The sequence below is a fragment of the Hakea prostrata genome, chromosome 1 (genome assembly GCF_041222555.1).
Source record: "Hakea prostrata isolate BN-2017 chromosome 1, UWA_Hpros_2, whole genome shotgun sequence".
NCBI lineage: Eukaryota > Viridiplantae > Streptophyta > Magnoliopsida > Proteales > Proteaceae > Hakea > Hakea prostrata.
The window spans coordinates 21,656,715-21,676,463 of NC_142600.1; the positions used below are offsets into that span (position 1 = coordinate 21,656,715).

Sequence of the window (19,749 nt, forward strand, 5' to 3'; positions counted from 1 at the left end):
TGCTCCTGCCAGAGAGCAACATCATTCTTGCTCATAAGCTATCTCCACTGTCAAATCTTTCCTTAAGAAATCAACTCACCATGGCAGACAAATAAGGGTCACAGGTTCGTTATAAATAGCAATGAGTCACCCAGGTAAAAACACACTCTCCAACCATTACTCTCCTTAACTCCACCAAGAACATTCATTCCATTAATCTCCTGCATCGTCTTTGAGCATTAATTCTTCTAAGAGTGATTCTCAATGTCTTCTTCGAGGATTGACTTAATCATTGGAGGTGGCTTCCTATCTCCAGAAGTGGCCCACTTTCACTTATGCTTTGGTTTCAAGATAACCGAACTCAAGGAGGACTCGAATCAAACAAATAAATAGATCCTCCCACAACACCAAGCCCCTTTTCAAGTTTCCTTAAGATTTTTTTATAGATTGGGATGGATATTACATAATATACCATCATCCAAATGGAACCCAAGATCTATCACATAGTGAGAGGTGTTGGTTTTCTAGTTTCCTTTTCTATTACTTAATTTTAAGAGTCTGGATGAGAGGGCAACATAGTATAAGGTGGGGTCCACATGAGATTTACTGAGATTTTTATTTTTTATTTTTGTTAATCTTTATAAATGGGCCCCTACCACACTGTGGGGTTCAAAAGCGTCAAGGGAGCATATTATTTTCCCCTAATGGGAAGGTGATTCAAGCTCTAATTTTAATCCTCACAATAGCCATGCCGTTGCTCTGTGTGACAACTTCATTGAATATCACTCCGTAGTTAGATGTATCTACTCATGCACTAATGTATTAGCATATCTCTTCCTCTCCAAAAGCCCCGACTGAGGCCACTGGTAAGACGTGGCAGTCTGCCACCAAACCTTCCCCCATCGAAGACGCCGTTGGCCGACCCGAAGATGGAGACGGTGAAGGAGAGGAGAGATAATTGGGAACTTAGAAAGGTGTGTGTTTTCAGATGAATTTTTATTCATCTGATTTGAATGATCCACGTGTCTAAAATCTAACAACAAACTGGAGGTAATGGGAGGGTGTCAGTACTGGAGCGGATAAAAATCCCTCTAGTTGTGCTATGTTTGCTCTGTCAAGTCTAATACTTATTCCGCTTACCAAAAATAAAATAAAATAAAATAAATGAGTTTGATCATTTTCCACGATATTTTAAATGATGAATGCATAGATGGTCGGGTGGCCTTATTGGAGTTGCTTGGCCAAAGGTACCGTCGGATTGTCTTGAAGACAAAACTTTCAAAGTTTATACTCTTTCATTAGTGGCTCAGTAGGAAGCCCACTTGAGATTCGATGTATTGTGAAGGATATAAATGAACTCGATGACAATTTTGAAGAATTTGTGTTTACTTTTATACCAAGGAATTTAAATTTGTGGTCAATTTCTCGGCTCGGAGGTTCGTATCTATTACATGCATGATATTATGGCTCAATTTCACTCATTAGTTACAGGATCTCTTGGATCATCATGTACCTTATGCTTAACATGTTCATTTTCTTATGAATTACATTTCAGTACCCAAACACCCCCCCGCCAAAAAAGAAGAAGAAGAAGGATCGTTGTATATGTGTTTAAATGATAACTTTTTCTAGGTATAGCTTTCTGAGCCTTGTACACAAATTTGTGATTTTTGTAAGGTAAAAAGATCCATGAATGATCCTGGTGTGCGCAAGCTGGCCCAGATGAACCTCATATCAAAAAAAAAAAAAAAAAATCCATGAATGAAAGTCGAATGACACACCTTTAGAGTCCAGCAACAACCCCATTCTACATTTAGAAGTCTCCAATAAATAGACTTACTAGTTAAAATTGAAACCTTAACGAAAGAAAAGGAAAAATATTGGCACCAGTGATCCATAATTGATTAGTTGCTGGCAGGAGACAATAAACTACTTATTTTCACTCAACCACAATGCAGAGGAGGCAGAGCAATGGCTGAAAACTAGCACAAGGCAATGGCTTACTAAAGAAGTGGATATCATAGATGAAATTTGGTTATATTTCTCAAATTTATTTAATACGTCTTACCCTTAACCCCCAACACATATTCTTTCTAGTTTAATTCCATGATAATTCTTTGGATAATAGTGTGTTCTATACAATCTTTTGGAGGGAAGATATAAAACATGCTCTAATCCAAAAGGAAAGGAAACAAAGCCCCAAGGTATGACGGTCTTCCAAGTTATTTCCAAGTTATTTCACAAGAACTAGGAGATTATTGGGAATGATATGATCTTAGCAGTTCAATACTTTTTCAACAGAGGCTACCTTCTAAAAAGCCTCAACAAGACTCTTATAAGCTTATCCCATAAAGAAAAAACCCATAGGAGGTAAGTCATTTGAGACCAACTAGTTTATGCTTAGTGCCCTACAAAGTTGTTGCTAAATGCATAGCTAACAGACTGAAGCCCCTTTTGCATGCAATTGTTAGCAATACACAGAGTGCATTATTTCCAAGTAGATCAATTTCTAACAACATATATCTTGTTCATGAATGCCTCTACTTCATGAAGAATTCAAAATTCAAAACCGATCCATACCCTTTAAGTTAGATCTATGTAGGCCCTATGATAAGTTAGAATGGTAATTTATTAAGGAAACTCTTAGATTTGTCATATTTATTGAAAAGTGGACTTGTTGGATAATAGAGTGCATAACTATAGTAGAATATCATATCAAGGAGAATGGGCAGTTGATACATAAAATTATTATTCATAAGGAGCTAAGGTAGGGGTGTGCCTTAAGCCCATGCTTTTTTATTTGGTGTCAAGAGGCCCTTTCCAAAGGACTCATCTCTCAAATGAGGTTAGGAATTAAACTTTCTAGAAGGGATCCAAAAATAAATCACTTAATTTTTGCAGATTGCATGATTTTCACTCTTGCTAATTATGATAATGCTGCACTTATTGCTCACATACTCTAGGAGTACTATTATGTTTTTGGTCAGCACTTGAACAATTCAAAGTCTTCCATTCTTTTTAGTAGAGGTCCCCCATCAACAACTAGAAGATATAATTATTCTCTTCATGACATACATGAGGTCTCCTCTTTTGGAATTTAGTTGGGTCTTCCATCCATTTTTGGTAAGTCCAAATCACAGTCTCTTGCTTTATTGCATGATAGACTAGCTTTAAAGTAAACAAGGTGAAAACAGAAGTTGTTATCCCAGGTAGGGAGGGTCATTCTCATAAAGGCAATGGCCACAACCCTACCCACTTATGCTATGTCAATTTTTTTCTACCAAAAGAAGTGGCTAATAGATTAGCATAACTCATTAGAGATTTTTTTGTGGAAAAATGACAAACAAATGGGTATTATCTAGATTAAGTGGGAGACTTCATGCCAAACTAAAAAGGTAGGAGGGCTAGAATTTAAAGACTTATATTTGTTTAACAAAGATGGCGTATGCTAGCTGTTGATGCAACATATAGAGGGGTGAATGGGTTGCAATTAGTGGATTAGCTTGATTTCTTCAATTAATTCCGAGACAAATTTAAATATAATTGAATAAATGAAGATAAACTCAGACAAACTTGTAAAATACAAATCACAACACAAGGACTTTATAGTTAATTGATTTTCCAAGTATACGTCTACTCATTTCTTAGCCTCAAGATATATTTATATTGGTGATTATCTATCAATGTGGTGAGTAGATAATCAAAATCTTTGTTACGAGGCAAGAGCACCCTTTTATAATCTTTGTTTATGGGCAAGAGCATCTTCTTACAATCTTGGTCCACGGACAAGAGTACCCGCAACCAATTATAATCTACCTGGATTAGATTATAATTGAAAATAACCAATTACAATTACATGCAATAGTCTGGTTAGAGATTACCTAATAAGGACTAAGGAGTATGACACTTTACCCCTTATGTGTCAATGATGCAATGAAAATGAATGCTTAAGTTGAATGCATGCACCACATAGAAATTCCCCACAAAGCCTTCTATCACCATAGCCTTGCTTCTACAAGTTTGCTTATCTTCCTTGGAATGTACCTCAAGAGATGGGTATGGGTGAGAGGCGAGAACACAAGTTGGTCTTCAAGAATTTGAGAGTTTGAGAGTGACTAGAGTGTGTGTGGTTAATGTGCAATGTGGAAGCTCTCAAATGGAGTGAGTTTGACTCATATAGATGGCTTTCAAGTGCATTAGCCCAACCCCCAATGAATAAATTTAACAATCATATTTTGATTGAGAAGGTGCGACGTTTGCCTAGACATACTAGATTGTCTAAGCTTCTCTGATGCATTAATTTTCTCATAGTGCACCGATTGAGTTTAGATGGTGCACCGTTATCAGACGGTGCACTTTTTAATTGAGTAGTGCACTGTCTAGAACAACATGTGGATTTAAGTGGTTTTTAGTCATCCTAGCCAACCCTAAGTCCACATATAAACTCTCAACATGTCCTAGGTCATTCCAAATGCACATGATTCCATTATTTAGATGCAATTACAAGTATGAATGTGTATGAGTGTATCCTAGGGTCTAAGTATACTAAGTATGCATCTTGAACTTTATTTGATCTTTATTCCTGTTTTTTAGTTTTCTTGTACTCTATGCTCAATTTGAGCCTTCATATCCATATTGACTCCATTCTTCACTTGGACTTGGACATCTTCTTCTGAGTTGGGCTTCTGTCATTGTACTTTGGCTTGGTATAAAGCACACACAACTCAAATTGCATATTAGTATCTTGTGTTTGTCATCATTAAAACCAATGGAAGTTGACGTGGCATTGATGTGGTAGTGCTTACATGCCATTTCCTCAACATTTGCCAACCCTAATTCTCTATGGGCTTCTACAATGAAAGCAAAATATTTCCCTCACCAATCTTTCCTCTAATCTCCTCTTCTTAGAGGAGCATAATGGGTGTCATTCCCCACCCGACGGTATTGGATTTGCCCCAACAACTCGTGGGTCTGATCCACAGCCATAGGATCACAGTTACACTGTCAATAATAAATAAGACACACAAACCCATAATAAAGAGCAAAAAAATATTTCAATAATTAATTGAAGAAATAAAATTCCAAAATTAAGAATAAATACTGAATGAATCGAACGCATAATCCAAAATGAAGAAAAACGCAAGTCTTCTTCTTCCTTGGTTTGATTTTGCTTAATTTCAGACTCTTGACCATCCATTTACAATGGTATTTGGGTTGTGGATTGCATTCTCTATCCCCGAGATTGAAGATTTACCGGTGACAGATTGCGTGGAGGAATTAGTATGTAGATCCTTTCTATTATTCTGTTGTATTTTCTTATTTTAGGATTAGATTCTATCATTTTTCTCTATAGAATAATTAATGTGGAATATCATGCTATCTCCCATGTTAGATAGAGAACCAACAAGGTTAATAAATCAGTCATGGTGCTAAGTGTGGAGGAGGTATTTTTCTACCAAAATAAGCATGGGTCTTCATAATGTTTTTGTCTTGAGGGAGGTTTGCCATGTTGCCTTTGGAAAGAAAGGGGGCTCATGTGAAAACTTTCACTAAAAAAAGAGTTTTTTAAGTGCGCATCCCTGAGTTGGTTGAGATACTCTTGATGTTCCCCCTAGTGTTTTGGTTGTAGAGAACAAAATTATGAAAATCTAAAAATTAGATGATTTTATTATCAGTTTGCAAATCATCAAATGATTAAATATGAAAACCAAAGGAGGAAGAGAAACAGGGGTGAAGGGATTAGTTTCGATTGTAATGGAAGAAGGCAAACAAAAGGATTTTTGTAGTTCTTTTGTTAATGACTTGATGAAAAGCCCCAATAGGAAGAAGCACCAAATTGAGAAATCGAACTAGATCTCTTCGTCCCTTCTCTACTCGTGTCTTGCTTCCTTCATTTTTGTTTTTCCTTTTCTTTTTTTTTTTTTTTTTGGTAGATGGTTTTCAATGGTGGTGGATGATCCTTTTGGGCAGGATGAAGGAAGAAGATGGTGAATAAACCAACCTTGAGAGGTGGCTCGGTTGGCAAAAGACCAACGCTTCCACGTAGCCATATTAATTAAAAGCTCACTTGAGGATGTAATCAAAGTGTGTGTAAGCTGGCTCCAATGAACCTCAAACCCAAAAACATAAGGAAAAATGGTGAAGAAACGTATATGGTTATGTGGAAATAGAGTATAGAAGTACATCTGTAATTTTAATATTAATAGTACAGATAAAGGTAGAATTATAATTTCATATTAAGTTTTTTACGTGAGTCCCTTTAGTAGACCATAAACTAATGTTGAGTCCCCTTAATGCAATATATTACGTGTGGATCCCAAGTAGACTAATACCGTTAACAACAGTTAAGTATATTTAAATTTCAAATATACAAGGACCAAAGTGTCATTCAGGTTATTTAATACATTGTATTAATATATGGTTTTAAAAAGAGATAATTAGTCATTAAACATTAATTATATGGTTAAAAAAAAATAGAATCCATTGTTACCTAAAAAATATATATATAATTCAAAAAAAGAAAAAAATTATAATAACACAATGTATTAAATAACCTAAGGGGTATTTTAGTCCCTCAACGTTCGAAATTTGAATATATTTAATGGCGATTAACGGTGTTAATTTGGTTAGCACCCACATGTAATATATTGCACTAAGGAGACCTAACATTAGTTTGTGGTAAAACTGTTTCATATTTTATTTTTTATTTTTTATAGGATTGCCCCCTTGATCTATGATTTTATTACTACTTTATCCCCTATACTTTTTAAGATTGCCAATCCAACCTTTAACTTTGTCTACAATTACTAATGCTCCTACCGTTAAGCTCTTTTAGTTTACTGATGATGTGTCATTTAAATATATTTTTTAAAACTTCAAAAATAGCACTGCAATTATCTTTTTACTTATTTACTCTTTTGTCAATTATCTTTTGAAAAGAAACCACCAAATAAAGGAAATATTTGATTTTTCTCCTCTAAGAAGAAATCATGAAATAAAGGAAAAATGTAATTAAATAAAACTTAAATATTAAGAAATATTAAATTTAATTCAAAGTTGGAAATCTAAAGATTACCTAATATATGCTGACTATTATGCATGTTATTAAATTTTATATCAATTAGCATCTTATATGCTAATTTGTTTGTAAAACTTTCATTATTGTGATTATGAAAAATTTGAGTGGAATGTGAGAGTTTCAACAGTCATAAGTATGTGGTCCCACCAAATCCAAAATTATTTATAAAATATAAGATTTGAAGGATATTGTTGGAATTTATTAATATAATTAATAAATTAAATGCTTTAGGGCAAATCTGGAAACTCACTATTAGGGCGGTTACAAAATAGAGTTATATATTTTGGTAACCACCGCATAGTTGAGTGTGATTGCATTACGTAAGTTTTCCAGAAACGGCGTCTCCCATCTCTCTCTCCCTTTCTCCAAGAAACAAGAAACCTCATTTTCTTTAGATCACTATCCCATCCTTTTCCACACGGCATTTGAGTTGTGGAAATACTTCAATTTCCTTGTGATTGTGGAATCATCCCGGTAGAGATTTGGTGGTGGAACGAGGACGTGGATCCAAATTTACTTTCGCTGCGAATACTTTACAAAAGGGAAAGCAAATCCAAGGTAAAAAATATTTCCCCATAAATTAATTGAATTGAACTATTTTTGGAATATTACCAACAGATATAATTGACATTCAATATAGTTTCTACAAATAAGGGTAATGCTATATTTTTGATTTCTTAATTTTAGTGAATGGCAAAATAGACATTTCATATTTGATGTTAACATTCACTTAACACAGTTAGAAGTGAGGGGACAATAATAATTTCATAAAGAATTATATTTGATTGGTAATAAAACCAAAATACTAGGGGACAAGGGTAATTATCCATTTTCTATACGTTGGAACGGTTTTAACTTTTTAGGCCCTGTAGTTTTTGGCAATCCCAATCTGGTTCAAAGTAAAACCCAAAAATTAAATAATGCTAGCGTGGCATCCTAGCGGCTCTTTGAACCTTTTGCGTAATGAAGGACGGCGCTATCGGTTGCCATCGTGGTTCATGGTTTTCTTCTGCTTGCAGGCTTAGGATATTGGCGGAACAGTTGAGTTGACAATCTCCTAAATTCTGTAACATTCGATTTTTCTCTTCCACTTGTGGTTCTTCATCTATTGCAGAGGTTCCTGGTCGAGAATGAACATCTTTGCTAAAAAACCCACAGCGAAAGGTTTTTTTGTGCCCTAGTTATCTCTACTCTTTTATCTATTAGTCCTGCAGTTTTTGAAGTTTCACATTTTAAACTTTTTGGCTTATTGATTCCATTTACTTTTCATGGATATTGTTGTAGATTTAATTTTAAAATTTGCCTAAATGCTCTGATTGGGTTTCCGATGCCTATCTGATCACGTTTGTATCCGAATTTGATTTCGTCTTTTTTTCTCTATTTGGTCGCAGATGCGCTTCGCGAGAGTAAGAGAGAAATGGCTCACGCGACAAGGGGTAAGACTTTGCCTCCTGAGCTATTGTACTGCATTAGAAATTAATGAGAAAACTGAATCTCTTCGATGCAACATATTATTATTTGTTTATGTTTAGGACTCGCTTCAAAACAGCCATCCTTCTTTTTTTTTCTTAATTGGTTCAGAATTTTAATTCCTGTTAGAACTCTGCAGTATCTAGCTTATAAAAGAGAACGATTTCAACCAGTGCAGTAATTATGAGAGGAAATGTCTGCATTGGATGACAATGGGATTGGAGTTTGATTTGGGATGCATGGTTTCTTTGATTGATTGATATTAGGAACTGGCTGCTAGAAGAGTCTTGACTTAAGTTGCAACAATTTAAAGTTAATTCCATTTTTGTGCACCAGGTATGAAAATCCAGAAAGGGAATGGCTTTTCTAAAAGGAATTTCTGCAGTCATTTGTTGTTTTATGGAGTGCGTAAAATTATAACACTGAGGGATTTCTTGTTTCTTTTAATGCACCAGCTAATTGTTTAGATGAATTCTGGATTAATTATTTGAAACATTTCTGTTTAGTATATTTCATCTCGGTCACTGTTTTGCAGATTAATTTTTGATTCCTGTCATGTTCATTATCTCATTCTTAGAGATCCTTTATGGCCCCTTTGATGAATAATCTTTTTCTTTAAACGATAAATATGTTCTTTTTTATGTGTATTTATGTATTACCATTTGTTAGCTGATTGCTTCCTCATTGAAGATAACTCAGTTGTTCAACTTTCAGAATTGTGCTTGCATGCCTAAAAATCAATAGCATAGTGTTTGTGGAAAAACAGAACAGTGTGAACTATTTGTGGAAAAACAGAACAGTGTGAACTATTTGTGGAAAAACAGAACAGTGTGAACTATGTATTATCTGAAAGGCCTTGAGGGAGGCTTTTTAGTGTCATCTGTGTCTTTAATGTTGTTTTAGATTTGTCGTATGTATCGACACTTTCTTGAGAAAGTCTAATGCTGGTGTCCTTATATGTTAGTGACCTATTAAAATCTTATCTGTGTCATTGAAGTTTTATGTTGAACAAACTTAACATTCATATCAACTTCCTTATTTTTACACTTATCTTGCTTTCAGGTATTGAGAAGGAGATCACTGCATTGCAATTAGAAGTATGTGAAGAACTTTCAAATGAGTTTTTGATTCTAGACTTGCTGTTAGATCTAACATAAGGCACCATTGTGACAGGAAAAAAAACTTCTCCTGGAGATTAAGAAGACTGCCAAAACAGGAAATGAGGTAGCTTTGTAGTGTTAATTTTCTCATTTGTTTTCAACCAAATGGGGACTGCAGCGCTGAGATGATATGAGAAACTATCTGATGCTATTAAACTCCAATTTCGACTTATTTTGTAGGCAGCAACTAAAATTCTTGCCCGCCAGCTTGTCAGGCTGAGGCAGCAAATTGCTAAATTACAAGGTAATCGAGCCCAAATGCGTGGAATAGCAACTCATACACAGGTGCGTTACTAGTCAATCTTATTGGATCTGTTTTGATATTGCTTGGTCTTTTGCTCATTCGTTGTTAACTGTTTTTATCCCCATTTGCAGGCTATGTGTGCCAATACTTCAGTTGCCAACGGCTTGAAGGGTGCAAGTACGGCAATGGCAGCTATGAATAAGGTCAGACAAAGACATGCTTCTTTTTTTTTTTTGGGGGTAAAACAAAGACACGCTTCTTGATGCTGTGCAATTATCATTTTTTGAGCTTCCATATAATTATTATGTTCTATGAAAGCTAAGATTGTTTATTGATTACCTTTTTCTTTTGCTTCTTTTATCTGTTTAGTTTGTTTGCTGAATTTGCTAATTCCACTTGCAGCAACTCACACCTGCAAAGCAGATGAAAGTGATGCAAGAATTCCAGAGGCAATCTGCACAAATGGACATGACGGTAAGATTTTTTTCTGTATCATCTATAAGTTTAGTTTGTGTACAATTATATCTTACTTCTTGGCTTCCAACTTATATTTCCCACTCATGCGGTCATGCCTTCCATCTGCAGACTGAGATGATGTCAGATACCATAGATGATGCCTTGGACAATGACGAGGCTGAAGATGAAACTGATGAGCTAACAAATCAGGTAGGCCTCCCAAATGGCCTTTGCTTATGCGAACAAACTATGGGGGAAGATCTTTAGATATGTTGGCAATATTGCTTGAGCTGTGCTTTGTAATTCCAAATAAATATCACCTAGCTGTCTTCTTAATCTGGAGATAACCTCCTGGATGTCAGGCATGGTTTAAAACTTGGATTAAGTACGACATCTAACTTCTTGCTTAGTGCTCAGACAGATGAGAAAAAAAGAAAAGGTTGAAGGTTTGTAAAAGAGTTAAACATTTCCATCCATCTAGCTTTAGGTCAGTAACAACTTAGATATGATGGATATGGTTATCAAGCAGTTACCTATGAGTTTTCGTGCATGAGCATCAGAAAACAGTTTAGTGTGCTATTCTAGAAAAGAACGGATTCTATTGAAGTGCTTTTTATCAGTATTTTTTGTTAATTTTCTGTGTGTGCATCTGCTTTTGATTCTCATGTCTGATTTTTTCTTTGCATTTCCCCCACTTTGCCCCTCAGGTGCTAGATGAAATTGGTGTTGATGTTGCATCTCAGGTTAGGAGTATTAACATCGCATATTATGTGCTGTTTTGCTATTGTTTTCTGTCTGCACGTTGTCGTATTTTTAACTGCAAAGCTGATTTGGGCTGTTCTGGAACTCAACAGTTGTCTGCTGCTCCCCGAGGGAGAGTTGCCGGAAAGAAGAGTGAGGATGTTGGAAGGTATGTTGAGTTTATACATTTCCTCCATCTTCTGCCTATCAGTCTCTGATTACAAGGACTGAATAATGATTTTCATCACTGCTAGTTAAACCAAAGGTTTCTAAGACTGATGGATTGAAAAATAATGTGTTGACAAGTGCAGGAAAAGATACGAGTACTCAGTAGTCAAACATAATCTGTCACTGGTAGCATGCTAAAATCTGAGTAAATTTGAGTTCTCATTAATCAACCACAAGAATGCCTGACTAGCCTGGTAGCGTATAGAAGATTTCTGTGGTTTAAGATTCTTGGAGTGGATAAGGTGGATTTCAACATGAACCTAATGGTTGAGTTGCAGTAAATGGGCTGCTTGATCCATAGGTTGCATGTTGAAGATTAGATACTAATTAGAGAAATTACTAACTAGGACTTTGGGGTCTATCTTGAGTCTTAGTCTTACTGTTGTCTGTTGCACACCAGGCTTATGACTCAACCATGCAAACAAGTTTTCATGCATCTTTTATTTTCCCGTAACTCATGCAAATATGGGATCCCTTAATTTTTGACATGTACTAGGCAAACTTGTTGAAGAAACATGTTCAATGTTTCTGTGCATCCAGTTTACTTATCCATCATTAGACCCATGAAGGTGCAAGATGTGAATAAATGAATCGTCAGGTAGTGAAAGGAATATGCAAATATGGGATCCCCCAATTTTTGACATGTACTAGGCAAAGTTGTTGAAGAAACATGTTCAATGTTTCTGTGCATCCAGTTTACTTATCCATCATTAGACCCATGAAGGTGCAAGATGTGAATAAATGAATCGTCAAATAGTGTAAGGAATTTGGGTGAATTTTTGGTACTTTAGCAAGTCTGGAGATACACAGTGCACATATCTGTCTTGATAGAATTTAAACCTGATAGTCATGTTAAGTTTCAGCAAGAGTGGAATCGGTCAAGTGATAAAATGAAGCCTTGAAAAGGCAGTTAAAAAAATATGTAACTACTCTAATAGGAATGGACAGTTGATGATACAAGAGAAAATGGCTATATGTGGGAGAGTTTATAGTGAAATGTGAGTCTGATATTTGACATGGCGCTGGGGGGTGTCAATTTAGAGCTGAAACCCATTTAATGGGAGTGGGCCAACCAATTAAACTGAGACCTGACCAGACTGCTTATTAATTGGTTGGTTTTGGTCATGCCATTAAGTCCATTCATATTTTGGAACTGAAATCAACTTCAAACAAAAAGCTGGTTAGGATTGATTGGTGTCACTTACTAATTGTGTCACTAACCATTCACTCTCTTGGGCCAAGCCTATTCATGTTATGTTGGGTCCCTTGAGGCCACCCGACTTAAGACTCTCATCAGAATTTTGTCTAATTTTAGCATTTCTTACTGGGATATATTCAAGCTCAAAAACCACCTCTGGGCTTCATTAATTGGCCTTTGGGTCTTGAGACAGTTTGCTGGAACTGAATAAAATTTTTATAGGGTATTTTATCTTTAGTTCCTTCGGTTTTGATTGTAATCAAGTAATGATCCGAACTGTAAGGTCCAAAAAGTGAGGGTTTAAAGAAGTGCACAAATTATTATTTGAGTTTAGTAGGTTCCGTGCTAATATCAGCAGTGGTTACAAGTGTTTTTGTAGTAGAAGGTATGGTCAATTTTGTGACTCTTTCCAGAGCATAGAGTAGACTTCCGTGCTTAGGTTTCTTTATTGAGTTTTTTTCCATTCAGTCAGAGATGCTTTTCTTATCATGCACAAGGGAAGAGATACCAATTCCATTTGGTCTTCTTTCCAGAGTTTTAAGTCGATTTAGAACTCAATCCATGCAGACTGATCAATGGAAGGAGATTGAGTAATGTTTTGTTTCTGATCTTCATAGTTTTTCATAGTTTTATAATAATATATAGTTGCACGGCTTAACAATTAGAGCATCCTTGATTTAATCAACGGATAAAGTTTTATTACCGGGTGAGGAAAACTGAATTCTCTCTCCCTTGATCATATTGATTTTCCTTCTCTCCCCTCACTACTGTTTATCTCCTCCTCTCCTCTTTCTTTTCCTCCTGGATTTTGTTTTCTTCCTTCCTCCTTTCTTTGATATCATTATTCAGTTTTAACAAGGTGGTACTCCTTAGAAACAGCAGTAGATTTTCTTCCTTTGGTGAATACCTTGTGCTGCTGCAGAAGCATCTCTGCCATCAGATACTGATCACAGCTTATCACTAGCTTGTTTGCTTCTGAGATCCATAACCCTTTAGATGTTTTGACTGCATCAGCCCTAGGCCTAAGAGTCTAAGACATGGTACTTATTACTGGATTTCAGCATTTGGTAGAAATGGAATCCTTTGATATGGTATGGTATTCTAGAATGCCTTTACTTGTCAATATATGCGTTCCAACTGGTATGCTGAAGCATCTTGTCAGACTCCTTACTAGGAAAACAAAGGCTAGTTAAAACTCCTAAGCTTGGATGGTTTACAGAGGTAACTCATTTTCAACTATTTTTAAGTGGTGTTTGAGCATTCTGTTATTTGCTTGTACGTGTCTGGGGAGTTTCTTAGTAAAAAGTGATAATTGCAAGATACCTTTTCTGTTGATTGTTAATAATTTCATGGAGAGAAATAGGTATGGTGGCACTATATGTGTCTTATCTCTCTCTTCACTCCTTTGAAATGACTCTCTTACCCCTCAATGTGAGGAAGCAAGAGACAAACCCATAGAATTCTAGCAGCTAGCATAACCTGCCTTTTCCCATATCTCATTTTTGAAATTTGAAGCCAAGATACATGCAAAAGATACAACAACATAACAACTTTATACAACCAACTTTGTAAAATCAGATAGTTTGATGACACCCAACGTCTCATTACCTAAAGCTAAAGAACATAACAACCAATTTCAAAGGAAAATCATCCCTAAAGCGTATATATGATTTTTGTTTATGGTGTAACTCATGCCTGCTATCTTATCCTCGTCAGGTTTGGTCCCGTGGTTGAAGTACTCATGTGTTCATAATTTCGTCTTTGTCACCTGAGGTTTATTTCTTTTTATTTAATTTAGATAAAGTCATTGATGTACATCTTTGTTTGCAGTTCGGGTGTGGATGAGCTTGAGAAGAGGCTTGCAGCCCTACGAAACCCTTGAGCTGAAGACAGGATGTGCATTTGGTATTGGCTTCTGATTTGATGAATGTATGTTCCAGGTTAGTATGCATGGGAAAAAGAACTATCTGAGAGTCTCTCTCTTCCCCATAGGAAAAGGCATCTCTGCCTCATTGTTTTGGGGAGTAAAAAGACGAGAGGCTTGGGAGTGCTGGCGTAGGCATACTTCTGGACTGAAAACTACTTTCCCATTGATATGTTTAGCTTGAAAACTAACTTTATTTGTGGCCCATATATGTATATAAGAAGTTAGTGTTTTGCTTCCTGTAGTTTTTGTTCCAGGGCCAGGGCAATATATGACCACTTGCACTTTTAAACAGTTTGTATTTAAGAATCTGCTGAGCTGGGAGGCTGGGACTGGACATTTTTCTGGATTGTATAAAAAGATTGTGAGTAGTTTTTTCTTTTTATAAATTCATTCCTAGTTTAATTATCAAAGTTAAAATAATGTGAAGGTAAGTACAGTTGATGGCAGACATAATGAAAAAGTTTAGTTGATTCAGTATCAAGAGGTCGGTGCGTAATTTTTCATGATAAGGTCTAGAAATTTAGTCTATTTGGAGCGAGTACCACATTTTCCATTTGAAGCCTACTGACCAGCAATAGGAGTCAATGCACCATTAAGGGGTTGATCTTGTATGGTTGGACACATATGGACACGTTTCTCTGGCAAAATAGGTACAAAATTTTTAATGGTATGTACAAAATTAGGGTACAAAATAGATACGTTTTTGTTTTTTAAATGTAATATACTAATTAAAAAGTAAATATAAATTAATTAAAAAAGGTAAATACACAGTAGTTGATACACAGTTGCTCACATAAAATCAGGTGAGATTATAATGTTTGAAATGATTAGTGGGAGTCTCGCTCTTGTTGTAAATTTATTTGCAATTGCCTTCCTTTGCTCTTCTATTTGTCTTACTTCATTCGGTGTTTTTAGGGGGAATATAAGGGTCCGATATGGCTTCTTCAGGTATCCAATGCGGGTTTTCGTACTCTTGAAACTTTTTGTCAGCAACTTGCTCATCGCGGATGTAGTTATGAATAACACAATGAGCAATGACAATTATGGCTTGAGTACATAATGTAAACTCGTGACACATTTTACACAAAATTGGAAACTTGTTCTTTAGGCACCCAAAACACTTTTCTATAACATTTCTTACCGAAGAGTGCCTGTGGTTTAAAAGTTCAAGTGCAGTCCTTGGCCCTCGACCTCTCCCCCTTGAAATCTCGCAAATGATACATATTACCCTTGAATGGTGTCATGAATCCAATCATAGTCGGGTATTTGGAGTTAACCACATAAAACTTACCTACGACAATTTAAGATAATAAAAATTAGTCTCATCAGTTTAGATTCGATGAAGGGTTAAAAAAAAATTGATGTAGTAGTTGTATTAAATTTACCTGGAGGAGGTAGAGGAAAATTTAACTAGGGTCGTAATCATTCGTCTAAAACTTTGCAATCATTTGCAGAACCTTCCCAGCCAGAATAGACAAACGTGAATTTCATGTCAAAGGAACACGCACACATGACATTCTGTGTGGTGATTCTTTTCCTTCCATGATATGGTACTTATTTTTCAGCCGATACCATTACATGCACATGGGTGCCATCGATTGCACTAATACAATCCTAGTACAATGAACATTTTCAAACCCATTAATAGATGTCGATAAGCATAAAATACTTTGTTTACTATTGTATTCCAATAATGAAAGCTCATGTCATACCTTACGGTAAAGAAAATGTTTTGGATTTGTGAGGATCTCTGTTGGAATTGCGTCAAGGTTAGGAGGCTTTATGTTTTTACTACTTAACATCACAAAATCATTTAACATTCTCTTGAAGCCTATCGGAAGAAGGAGGAGAATGTTCTGGATTGAGAAGGACGAGAGACTTACCAAGGAGAAACAATCTGGAAGTTTAGGATCGATCGCAAGGAAGCTGAGCGGGGAGGATCGAGAGAGGAGTATGAATGCACTCAACAACATCTCAACGATCGGATAGAGATAGCGTTCAGACCCCGAACACAGAGCAGTTCATATTGATCGAAAGTTGACAGATATTAACCAGAAATTGTGACAAATCATAAAGGGCCAGAAATTGTGACAAATCATGAAGGGCAAGAAAGCAGACACCATAGCCAGGTATGAATTCCCTCATAATTTCAGATTAAGATAGATATGTAGATGGAGTAAATCCATCCACACTACTAGGGGCTTGCTTCCTGCACATGGTCCTTCTCAGTCATAGAAGCAAACTCAACCTAACTCCCCTTACGGTAGCAAATCACACACATGTCACCGTATTTCTCCCGTAGGAGTGTGGTGGCATTGCAAAGATGAAATCCAATAAAAGAACCATACAAAGCACGCTCAGCATCTAGATGGCCGTCACCATGAGTACTCGACAAAGCACCCGTAGAGTGAATGCGCCACACCGTAAGTGCATGGATTGATACAACAGATTTCCAGTGGTGAAGGCGAGGTTGGTAAGGTTCGGACGCCATTTCAGCAGAAGGTTACAAGTAGTAGTAGAAGAAGAGACAAGTAAGGGAATCAAGAAGAGTGCAGATTGCCTTGAGGATTGAAGCAAACTAGCAACTCCAATGAGAAGCTAGTACGCTGCCCTAATAGACGATTTGGAAGGGCAGAGCAACTATCATGAAAAGTTTTAACAGAGAGACCAAACAGTTAATGATGGTAGTTGGAAAGCTTATCAGAACTCGCAGGATCCAATAGATGCATGGCTCAAGAGGGGATAAAAATAAAAAAAATTAAAATAAAATAATAATAATAAAAAAAACGAAATAGAAGAATATAAAGGACATTGAAAGAGCAGAAGATTTCGTCAGTGGATGGAAAGTCCAAAAATGATGCTGACATTAATAGTTATTCAGCATTTTGCTTCAGTCTTGCGATTAAATTAGTAGGACCGTTCAACGAACCATTAGATCAAAATTTGGTGGAGATTTCGACCGAGATCTTGATCTCTACCATTGATTTTCAACCATCAAGATATGAACGTGTTCTGTGCATTTAGCAAGGTCCACTAATATTCTTCGAAACCTCTTTCATGACTTCTCTCGTCAGTCTAGGTTGGAAGCAAACCAAGGAAAATCTTTACTATTTTTTGGCAACACTCCAGACGATATCAAATATTATTTTCTCAATGTGTTGGGGTTTGTAGTTGGTACGCTCCCTGTTCGGTATTTTGGTGTTGCCATCACCTCTAAAAGACCTGCACCCTTAGACTATGCTGGCCTCATTTCTAAGGTCAAGACTAAGTTGAGCTCGTGGCGTGCGAAAAATAGTCTTTTGTTGGTTGCATAACCTTGCTTAAGTCAATGGTCACAGGGGTTATTGGGTATTGGATTAATGTCTTTAGATTGCCTACTCGAATCATCCAATGGTTGGATAGCTTAATGACAAAGTTTTTTGGGTTTGGGTTAGCGGATCATGGGTCGTATAAGGTGGCATGGAGGATGGTTTGCTCTCCCAAAGAGGAAGGTGGCTTGGGGCTTTATAATCTTAAAGAATGAAATAGTACCACGTTCGAAACTTATGGGTGTTGGCAACCGGCAAGAAAACGTGTTGGTCAGAATTTATTAGGCAAAGGTGGCTGAAAAATCATTCAATTTGGTCACTTCCAACCCCCTGGACTTGCTCTTCCTTGCTAAAAAATATTTTACATCTTCGAAGCTTGGCGCTTAAGGTGGTTGCATGATGGCTCGTCTCTTCTTCTTTGGCACAACCCTTGGCTTGATGAAGGCCCTTTAAAAACTGAAGATTCTCTTCTCTCTCCTACTGCGGGTATGGATTTTTTCATGAGGGTAAGTCACTTGATTGGTACGTAAGGGTGTTGGGCCAATGCTTGATAGGATCCTCTTATTGAGTCTCGTTGGAGCGAGATTAACAATGTTCGGTGTTTGGAAAGAGCTTCCTTGGACTATGCAGTGTGGACAACTACCTCCTCCGGCAAATTTTCTATAAGATTTGCTCTTGATATTGTCCGAACTGTGGGAACAAAGATGGATTGGGCCAAGGTGATTTGGAGCAAGAAGCATCACCCGAGATTTCCAGGAATGAAGTCCATTCCCCTACACAAGTGTGTGCTCGTGTGAAGCGGCTGGTTCAATATAGGTTTGATGACCAAAAGTTGCAGGTGAAAGACAATAGTGTAAACATAGAGTTTTTCAGGCGTTGGGGTATTGATGTTTTCTTTTTCCATAAAGAACTGTCCATTCACCATTGGGTTCGTCCTCAGGAGGGTTGGCTGGTTGTGAACACTATGGTTCGGCAGAGGGTCATAGAGCAGGATATGGTGCCATCGGAAGATTGAGGTATGGTCAGGTGGTGTCGCTGACAACAACGTTCTATTATGTGAATTGAGAGGAATCAGGTGTGGAATTTTAGAAGTTAGGAAGCATAACTTTTCGGCTGTGGAAATTCGTTGCGATTCTTGAATGTTGTGCAGGCCATTTTGGGAGAAGCTGCTGCTCCTTGGATCGTTGTTGAACTAATGGAAGAGATTCAGGTGCTCTTAGAAGGGTTCCAGCATTGGAGGGTGGTCCTTAATGTCCACGAGACCAATCGATGTGCGGATTGGTTGGCGTTGATGATGCCATCGATTGGTGAGCTTAACCTTGATGTTGAGGCACTCCCTAGGCCGTTGCAATCATTTGTTAAATGATACAGGAATGATTGTTAGGCTAGGAAGGCTGGGGAAGGTCTAGTAGTAGACGCAGGCAGGAAACACAGATAGAACGATTAGTCATCCTTGTACAAACTCGACATAGGTCTCCCCGCTAATATTTAGTCACCCCGCCGAAAGGAAGCTCTAGAAATCAAACTTTGCTGAATATCCCAAGAGTCACTGAATATCTCTACATTACATTGACAATGTAATTTGTAATGACCTCTCTGCAACATTCCTCTGCAATTATATAGAGGGGGCAGCCATATTGATAGCCGAGGACTCTTAACTGAGATGCTGTTGTTCTCTCCACGTTGACAAACAAAGAAACTCATGCCTGGGCTAGGAGAGCTTTGTATCTCCAATCTTCCATCTGGAGGGTCGATGCAGACGGTTTTAGACTCCTAGTTTTGTTGTAAGAAGTAAGAACCAACCTTCCCACCCCAACCCCAGAAGACATGTTTTAAAGGGAAAATTTTAGTTTCAATATGCTTACGATACAGACGAAAGAAAGGGTATTGTATTTACCACAAATCAACCACCAAGTCTCACATATATTAACAATTTCCTACGGCAGTAACTTTTTGAGAA

General features: G+C 36.9%; 1 protein-coding gene across 1 annotated transcript; it reads left to right on the forward strand.

The window, feature by feature from the left end:
- The first annotated feature begins 8,002 nt into the window (after positions 1-8,002).
- On the forward strand, positions 8,003-15,144 carry LOC149028249 (vacuolar protein sorting-associated protein 2 homolog 3-like). Its single transcript, XM_089169636.1, has 11 exons — positions 8,003-8,221; positions 8,449-8,493; positions 9,590-9,624; positions 9,701-9,751; positions 9,868-9,972; positions 10,063-10,134; positions 10,334-10,405; positions 10,517-10,597; positions 11,095-11,130; positions 11,242-11,297; positions 14,385-15,144. Exons 1-11 carry the CDS (start codon positions 8,188-8,190, stop codon positions 14,434-14,436), a joined length of 639 nt encoding a protein of 212 aa, XP_089025762.1. The 5' UTR covers positions 8,003-8,187; the 3' UTR covers positions 14,437-15,144.
- Positions 15,145-19,749: the final 4,605 nt, after the last annotated feature.

What these genes read in the sequence shown, in the direction of transcription:
- LOC149028249 (XM_089169636.1), top strand. Translation starts at nt 8,188, where the DNA reads ATGAACATCTTTGCTAAAAAACCCACAGCGAAAG. An exon ending in TCACTGCATTGCAATTAGAA is followed by an intron (nt 9,625 to 9,700) that starts GTATGTGAAGAA and finishes CCATTGTGACAG; the next exon opens with GAAAAAAAACTTCTCCTGGA. An exon ending in GAATAGCAACTCATACACAG is followed by an intron (nt 9,973 to 10,062) that starts GTGCGTTACTAG and finishes CCCCATTTGCAG; the next exon opens with GCTATGTGTGCCAATACTTC.